The 9,956-nt window shown below is 27.2% G+C and overlaps 2 protein-coding genes across 2 annotated transcripts; one reads left to right on the top strand and one right to left on the bottom strand.

Annotated features, from left to right (window-relative positions):
• Window positions 1-528: 528 nt before the first annotated feature.
• Window positions 529-3,236, bottom strand: LOC115034163. Its single transcript, XM_029490004.1, has 4 exons — window positions 2,382-3,236; window positions 802-1,017; window positions 626-728; window positions 529-537 (listed from the first exon to the last, which is right to left on the bottom strand). The coding sequence occupies exons 1-4, from the start codon at window positions 2,558-2,560 to the stop codon at window positions 529-531; spliced, it is 507 nt and encodes a 168-aa protein (XP_029345864.1). The 5' UTR covers window positions 2,561-3,236.
• Window positions 3,237-6,385: 3,149 nt separating this feature from the next.
• LOC100167762 (gamma-interferon-inducible lysosomal thiol reductase) lies at window positions 6,386-9,304 on the top strand. The gene is made up of 5 exons (XM_001951015.5): window positions 6,386-6,695; window positions 6,788-6,922; window positions 7,090-7,263; window positions 8,653-8,811; window positions 8,950-9,304. The coding sequence occupies exons 1-5, from the start codon at window positions 6,552-6,554 to the stop codon at window positions 9,040-9,042; spliced, it is 705 nt and encodes a 234-aa protein (XP_001951050.1). The 5' UTR covers window positions 6,386-6,551; the 3' UTR covers window positions 9,043-9,304.
• The last annotated feature ends 652 nt before the right edge of the window (window positions 9,305-9,956 follow it).

Raw genomic sequence — 9,956 nt, 5'->3', positions numbered from 1 at the left:
TCAATTGGTATCTTTGGCAAAAAACAGGTCTAAAATACTATGTCATGCGTGTATTAGACGAAAACAGAAAATAACGGTATCGAATCCCCTTAAAATTGTTATAAATTAAATATTTCTTAACATTTTTTATTTTGTATACGTAGTATATTGTATTACTATATTATGTAAGTAGAATACATATAAATATATTTTTAAGCAAATGTATATGTATAGGTATATAGAAAAGTCATGTACGTTTCTAAAATATTTCATAACATTTTATTTATTGTAATAAATAGTACCTATGTATTTTTCATAAATATTTTTTAATAAATAGAGGCAAGTTAAAATCGTGTGTAAGAATTTAATACTTACAATAAAGATTAATAATTCCTTAAAACACCAACAAAAAAAACTTTAAAAAATGTATTACAAAAATATTTTAAATAACTCAAGTATCACCAATAGGTACAACATATTTTTCACTTCTAACAGAGTATCGTTTTTTTCACCAAAAAAATATTGATACATCAAAATGCTATATTCAAATTAAAACATCTTTAAAATAATGTTGCTATTAATATATTTTTATAGAAACTGAGTAAATAATAAAAAATGAATAAATTAAATCTAAAATTTGTCTAACCTTAATCACGTGCTCCCAATTTTTTGAATCAATCGTTTTTAATGTCACGTTTTTATAAAGTTCAAACTTATTGCACAATAAATTTATTACGTCTTCGGTTTCTCTAAAATCAAAAATGTCATACTTACAATGTTAAAGGCGATTATTATCTTTAAAATTATTATTATTATTATTACTTATTAAAAACATCGTCTCCAAGTGTCCTATTTTCGATATGTTGAAGCTGAATATCACTACAGAATGTAATTGCCGGAAACGGTAGGTCCCATATGCCATACTTATTGTTATCCAACGTTAATATCGTTCTACTACTCAACCAATTGCTGTATAATTGATATATTTGCAAGCCGCATAAGGACATCACCAAAGACATAACACCAAACCAAAAAACCCTAGAGAATTATCGACATTTTAAAATATTTACCTCTTGTATCTGTATATTTAATTAATATAATGATATAAATTTCATAAAAATACCGCCCATATTTATAAAAATAAATGAATAAAAACTTCAAATTAAGGGCTCGCTTTTTACCCAATTTCTCTGTTAAAGAAACCAATTCTATCCGACTCCGATACGATTAGGTAGCTCAATATTCATTTTCAATATTCAATTAATTTGTTAAAGGATTTGTTTTTTGTGACAAGAGCTTGATTTATTGTATATTAAAAAATGTATATAGTTATTTATAACACTATATTTCAATAAAAACAATTCTAATTATTTTCTCGGTTTGAACGTGGTTTTGACTTATTGGTGCAACTTGACTTATAAGGTTAGCTCATAAAGTATATAATAATAAAGTTCCTATATAATAAAAATAAATACTGAACAATAATATTCCGAGTTGAAATATAGACTTTTTTTTAAAAAAAAAGTGATAAGAAAATAATTATTGCAAACTACATGATTGCATTTAAATATAATATCTAAAAATACAATTAATACAGATAAACTAATCATAAACGCACAAGTAATAGGTAATTTGTTATAACTTATATTATATAATATATTATACTATTATATTATGTTGCGACTTGCCATATGAACCTGAAACAGTTTCCATTAGAAATATTACCAGAAAAATGTAATCTTTAACATTTCGACTAAACATATAATATAATATTATAAACATACTATAAATTCATAATTATTTTTACCAACAATTTTAAATTTTAATAATTAATAAACTTGAACCATATTTCAAATAATTCCTACAAAAATCTATGAAAAATTGGTCTACCACAGTTACAGTTTTGATTTTAATAGCACCGCGTGATGAAACATAATGAATTCCTATTCTATACTATTCTTTTCTACTATATTCTACTCTATTCTAGATATTCTATATTATTCCAAAAGTACTTTCAAATTTTCAAATCATATCAACCCATAGTCCACATTCTCAATAGGTTTCAGTGGTGTTAAATTTTTTGAGCTACAAAGTCTTTAAACATAACTGCAGTTATGAATATACTTACAAATGTTATAATTTACTGTAAAATGTATTTTATTTATTTAATATTAGGTACATAGGCAATAATAATAATATTAATTTTTGACATTTTGTGTGATTACGATTTAATAGTAATTATCACATACACTATTACAAGTACACTGTTTTAAGTATAAATGGTATTTATAATACCAGACAAGGGGTAGGGAAGGTGTTGGGTATGTTTTAATTTTTTTTTTCAATACAACTTAATTTTTTTACATTGATTTGGTTATTGGTTAATGGTTATTTATACTCACCTTTCCAATAGAGGTCTTCGTGGTTCACCCAAATACATTATGCCATGTAAGCTTGTGATCGACGAAAATTCACGTAAATAATTACTATTAGGTATTAATAAAGATTTAATTTTCGAATTCTTCGTATTAGATTTACGGCGGTGCCTTTGAATTACAATTTCCCTACGGGTGTTGAACATTTTTAATAGACACCCTAACAGCTAGAAGACTGTCTTATAACTGGGCTTTACAGTGTTCATCGTATTATTCGGTGTTTAAAACTACAATTCATAATTATTACACGTCAATTTATTTACGTAGAATCAATAATGTCACAAAAATAGTTCATTTATTTTATATCAACATCATTACTGAAAAACTCGTATTTATATTTACATAATATTATTATAACTTCAATGGTCAAATAGTTGTCACATGCGTTTCATTCATTGAGATTCTTCTTCGAGTGGTTAACGGAAGTATTCAAATGTCGAGTATGTACTTAAAGTCATATTTTCCGTTGAAAGTACCAGTAGGCAGCAACGAAAAACTTTTTACGTGCTAAAATTCTTAAACATTTAGCAATGTGTCATTAATGTAGATTGTAGGCATACAATATTGTAAATAGTATGTACTTATATAATATAAGCTATATAAAGTATAAATGCTTTTTAGCAGTATAGCACAAAATATAGTCTTAAGAATTTAAGAGTATTGACGTGCCTGTATTGTAAGGGAGAGGGATTTGGCTAAGTTGTGTCTGTTTATATAACCCGAGCCAAGTTTAAAAATCAAGCATTCACACATTTTTTTCAATCTTGTGTTCAGTTAGATTTTCTAGTATAGGCTTAGAAACAGTTCAATACAATATAGATAATGCATACTATAGGTACCTATACACAAATTTAATTTAATTCAATAAATAATTTCAGATTCACTGTTTTTTTTTTAAATAATCAATGTAATGTAATGTAATACTCTGCAGACAAACATTAAAAATATAAAATAGTATTGAACTCAAATTTTAAAATTTTAAATAATAAAATCTTTACATTGTGTGTATAGCTTAACTGTGCTGCTAACCAGGGGCGTCATTTCAGTTTTTTTCTGGGTGTGCAAACTTTTAGGCAGGCCAATTTTGACATTTCACCAGGCCATTAAAAAAATATATATTTATATATATATAAATGTAGGAAACCTATGCAAACCTATGTAAATATTCTTTCCTTCCTTTTTATAATTCTAATTGAAACTCATAACGACTAATGCAACTTTTAAATAGCTAGCAATTCAAAGAATTAAAAGCTTATAAGCAGTTAAAGCAACCAGCTAATGTCATTACTGTACATATACAAAAACTTAAAATATATATATTTTATATTACCTATATATGAAAACATGTATAAGTTAATTATGACGGCGCATTGGAGTATTAATGGCAGGCCAATTGTTAACATTTTTTAAGTTAGTGGTGCCATTGCACACCCTGCCCCCCCCCCCCCCCCAAATGACGCCCCTGTGTGCTAACTGTATTATTTTATACTTATTTCTTATTAAAAATAATCCAATCTGTTAGTAGTTACCAAATATACCGAATATTTGAAGAAAAAATCTAAATAACGCTTGGGAGCTGAACTGCATTTATGCCAAATTTAAAGTTTTATACTTTTGAATTTAAAAAGTGATATTTTGTGTACTTACTCAGAAAAGTCAGATTTATAAACTGTAACTAAGTATATTTAATTGATCATATTAATTAAAATAATAATTGTCAATCAATGTTTGTTCAGACTATTTAAACTGAACTCGGATTTTCATATGAACTCATATAAGTTAATTTTTAATTAATATAGAAATAACATTTTCATTGTACTAAAAATATTCCCACTCGACACCTCTTTAAACAAGCTTCAGATCTGTCTCTAATCGGACAGATCAGGTACAAGCATACATCAAATCGAATTTTCACACATTGTCTACCACTCTACCAGTGTGGCTGAGTTGTACTTACTGCAGCGATTTACACTCAAAAGGGGTTGAACAATCACAATTTTTGAAACAGTTGTAATTTTACGGGCCACAAAGTGCGTAGGATCAATTAGTATAATATAATAATGAATTTATTTATAATAATCATTTATTTAATATTTACAATATTCAGTGGCGTACGCGCAGGGGTATGGTTCTAGGGTTCTAATTTCTAACCCCAACTGAAATAGTGAAATGTCTCCCTTATACAAAAAAAATGTATTTACCACCTTAATCGATAACCAGATTTATTGTTAGTTATTTTTAATAGATCTAAAATAAATTGTAAAATAGCAATAACATCAAGAATCATAGTTTCAGTTTTTTTTTTGGCTTATTATTAAGAAAATGTCTAAACGTCTGCCATGATTGTATCATCGGTTATTACCAGGGATCGAAACCGTTTCAAATTTTAACGGTTACGGTTTTAGTTCTTGAGAACGGTTTTCTAAATTTTCTGGTTTTGGTTTAGGTTTTAAGACCAGTTTTTTAAATTTTTTGGTTTTGGTTTCGGTTTTAAAAAAGGTTTTTCAAATATTTTATCGGTTTAAAGAACGGTTTTAGAAAATTTTCGGTTTTGGTTTTTGGAACGGTATTTAAAAATGTCCATTTTATTTTCCTGTCTAATTACTGTAGACTCGATTTTTATTATCTATTAACTATTATAAGGGCCGAGTCTAAAGCCCTGAAATATGGCTACTTTGTATAATTAGTGTACAATATACGATATAACAAATAAACGTTCAGCAGAACTAATTTCGTGTTATCAACTTGAATATTTTGTACCTAATTTAGGTGCCTCGTGTCTACTTTTGCATTCGACATAATATTATGTTGCCATATTATGGTTGAGATCATTATTCGATTACATTAATATTTAATTGTATATTACAATAACATCACACTATATTATTTGTATTTTCAATTTTCAATCATAAATTTAGTAATAATATATATTATATTAATATTTCGTAATACTCAGTAACTGCATCGGGATTTTTATCAATAAATCCAAACTATAATAATTTCTTCATATAAAAATAGTAGATTACCAAATAATATAATTAAATTTATGGAATCAAAGAAACCGACATTAGTTTTAAATTTTAATCTGTTTTTCAAGAACAGTACAAGAGCGGTTTTTCAATTCTATGGTTTCGGTTTGGGTTTTGAAAACGGTTTTTTAAGGTCTTAGGTTTCGGTTACGGTTTTTTAACCGGTGTTTCAAAGCTTTTGGTTCCGGTTCCAGTTCTGGTGTTCAGAAATGAGAAAACCACGGTTTTAACCGGTTTTTTGGAAAACCGGTTAAACCGGTTTCGATCCCTGGTTATTACCACGGTTTTTAGGGCCTGAAGAGGCTCTGCATATGACTGGTTAAATACTCTAAACGTAGAATAAATTTGAAACTAATTCTATAATTTGCTTTGACCAATTATATATATTAAATTGTTTAGCGAAAAATAATCACCCCACTCCCGTGGATCTGTGGTAATAACCTTATGTTAATAACCTGCATACGCTCTGATTTATATTGATTTGGTCGACAAAGGATAAAGGAATCCTTCCTCCCCCTCCATAATACCACAGTGTACAAAATATTTTAATATTATAGGCACTCTGAAAAATGCATATCCTAGTTACCCTATAGTTGCTTTTCTGTAGTCCTAAATCCGATTCATATCGAGCAGATGATACTGTAAAAAAAGAATCAATTAATTTTGAGATCAAGTTAATATTATTACCGATTTAATATTATAATATAATATGTAGCGGCGGTACATTATATGGGCATATGGCCTTTATAACGGATGAGTAATCTAACGCACAACGGTTTTTATTAATTAAATACCTATGTAGATATATCCATTTTGAGATAAAATAACATCCGATTTTACGGGAGTAGGTATATGTTTTCATTCTACACACACACACACACACACGGTCTATTACTATTTTAATATGCATAATAATTGTAGTATATATAAAGTACAATGTCTCGAGCATCCATACCCATACACACGCGTTTTGTGAATAAACGGACGGGGACGTGTGGTGCGGTTATATAGGTAGGCGCAACCGAAACGGACTTACAATCATTTAATAATTTTACCGAGTACGGCTGTAGTTGTGTAAGTCGTAAATCGTAATAAGCTATCCTTAGAAATGATTGCAAGTACTGCATTTTCCGTCGTATTTTTATTAGTAATAGTTACTAAAACTAGTTCGATGGATTTAGCTACCACCAAAAAAGTTTTGGCAAAACCTTTGTACGACGCGCCTCGAGTCGACAATCAAAACTCCGTGCCCGTGAGTGAAAAAATAAATCCATTACTGATATTACACTACTGTTTTCGGAAGACAAACAAATTAACCAATATTGTTGCGATTTTTTTTTCCAGAAACTAACTGTGTCAATATACTACGGAAGCTTGTGCTCGGATTCTGTAGACTTGTTCAAAAATCAAATAGGACCAAACTTGGCAAAATTTCAAAAATATGTTAACTTTGATTTCCTGCCTTTCGGAAAATCTGACGTGAGTGTACTTATATAAACTTGATATTTTAATTTAAAAATTATTTCATATAATAATTATATATTATGTTTTGTTTTTATATATTTGCAACTAAATAATATGTATTGTACTACGTTTATATATACGTTTATTCATTTTAATGTATTTTGTTATACTAAACGTTACAGAAAAAATTATTCGAAGGAAGATGGTTTTTTAAATGTCAAAAAGGACTAACTGAATGTATGAAAAATAAATGGCAAGCGTGTAGCATTCATGTACTACCGTCCAAACTGCAATTATTGGCTAATTATTTGGTCTGTTACATGAGTTCTAAAGTTGAAACGCATTCGGGATATCAAGTAAGACTCGCACTTTCACACTTTTAATATGACAAACTGAAATAATTATTTATTTTGGTTGGTCAGTGAAGTGTTTGTACACAAACCTATGTATATGTTATTATATTTAGTATAGGTAGAGTATAGGTAGTTACAAACTTATAACCTCATCTAATGAAAATCGTGGAAATTAAATACGATCTAAAACATGCAGTAAAACGATTTTCGTATTAAAATTTCGCATTTCTCATTTTCTCAACCGAATTCTTTTTATTAAATATCATAATATATAATTAAAAAGCAAGGATTTTGGAATTGTATTATTATTTGAATAACAATTATACTTTTTAGAATTATATTTATCTATTAGGATAATATATTATAACCGTTAAGATATTTTATATACTATTCAAATTGCCAAATTTATGAAACCTTCTAGCTTGCATATTATTATACTACTACCTATATAAACCATTATAAAATATTTTGTTTTCATTCATGGATAAAATTACATATTATATAGTGCATAAAAATCAACATGTCTTATGATTAACATTATCGCTTATATAGTGAAATATACTTATAATTTAGTAACTATTTACATTTGACCAGAAATAAATGTAAAAAAAATTCGAATAATAATTAAAATTACACGTACCTAGGTACAATTATCCCATTTCATCTATTTGACACCATATCCCCGCCTCTAAAAATAATGAATCGGGTTTAACAAAAACCATGCTTGTTGAAATTTATATTTTTTGTAGAATAAAAGTAGTTATTATTGCTCGTGATCAGGAAAACTACCGAGCTAACACGGAAATTTACTGTTTCAATAAATAAATTGCTGCTTGAAAATGAAATATATCATTATAAAATGAAAAAAACATTTCTCGCTTAGCTTTGAATCTATTAAAAATTAAAATTAAAATCTTTCGAACAATAAAAGTCTTCTGATATTTTTATTTCAAATATTTAGTTATGTGTTATACTATTCAGTTTATTTTGGTAGAATTATTTTTTTATAATTTGTACTATACGATCGATTTATTTTGTATATAATTACGTTAAAATACGATATTGTTATTGTTTTCGTGAGCATTTCCACTCGAAGAGTTTAACATGTCTAACTCGAAAATTGATAGAGAGTTTAATATAATAATGATTTTAATTTTCAATTAGACGAAATCATTATGTATTAGAGTTCAAACCATTGAATTCAATAACATTTCGTGATAGATAACCTGCTGCATTTTTACTATATTAAATAATATATTAGAACAAAAAAGGTCATTTGCAGCGTAGTAGCATATATTTAGCTATTCCAATTTTAACAACATAAATAACATTTTTACGGCTATAACAATTTTTTTTAAAATGTGATTGCTCTAAATTTCGTATTAATTTCAGTGTACGAGAAATATGGGCTTGTACGATGACTATTATGGCAAGATAAAGAAATGTTTTATGAACAGAGAATTAAGCGATTCGTTAATGGTTCAATACAGCAATCGGACACAGACTGTTTTACCACAATCGGCTCAGATTCCTTCTATTGTTATTAACGGGGTGAGTTTATGACACATATTTTAGGGTTACACTGTACCTACAATAATCACAGGCTACCTATTAATATTATGTATCATAGTGTTTGACCGTGTCCGTAAGCCGAAATATAATTTAACTTATGACTGTTTTCCATTTCAGGTGTACAACGAAATGGAACAAGATGAAGCAAAAAATAATTTGCGGAACGTTATATGCAAATATATACACCCTAAACCCGTTGGATTGTGCTAATTGAAGAAAAGCAACTTTAAACAATTTAATATCCGTCCAGTATAAAAAAAAAATATAATATAACACTATATTAAGTGTTATTTTTAACTTTTTTTTTTTAACTCATAGTTTATGGTTAAAATATTAATACTTACATTGTATACTACTACCTACTTTGTAAAATGTATATTATAATTTGGTGTATCATCATTTCAAAATACAATTTTTACGTTATAATATTATTTTATGTGCATTTACAATAAAATATGATTATAACTATGTATATAATATCATATTATATTATGTTATAATGACCTTGTCCTTATCTTGAAAATACATTTTGAGTTCCGTAACTTTTAATATTACTATATAACATTCGATAAGTTTAATCAGCAAAATATTTTTTCGCGATAAAAATTATTATTACCATGATTACAATTATTTACTTATAATAATATGTTTCATTATCAACATTTGAACTGAAATCTATAAAAATTGTATTATTAATAAAAAGTGTAAAAATCATACATAAAAAAGGTGGGCGAGTGGGTGTCGCTCTTCTGTACAGTAGGTTACAAGTGGGTCACTGTAATTGTGTTAAATTTGAATTCAATGATCAAATATCATTGTATAAGAAAATGATTCTGAGCGAAAACTGTCAGTTAGCCTATGATATTACCACAGAATAATTATTCTGTGATATTACTAAGTATATTTGATGATAATAATATTGTGAATAAAGTAAGTGGAACTTTGTTTTAAATTTGTAATCCTTAACTATAAAAGTTGAACATTTTATACATTTTCAACTACTAAATAATTTGTAAATTTTCAATTTGATAAATTTCGTTAAAATTCTAACTTTAAATGATTATAAAAAAACGTGCCTACCTATGTAATTTTAATATTTTTTATCTGCCATTGTTACAATATAT

The sequence above is a fragment of the Acyrthosiphon pisum genome, chromosome A2 (assembly GCF_005508785.2).
Source record: "Acyrthosiphon pisum isolate AL4f chromosome A2, pea_aphid_22Mar2018_4r6ur, whole genome shotgun sequence".
NCBI lineage: Eukaryota > Metazoa > Arthropoda > Insecta > Hemiptera > Aphididae > Acyrthosiphon > Acyrthosiphon pisum.
This window is presented reverse-complemented; position numbering and strand designations above follow the sequence as displayed.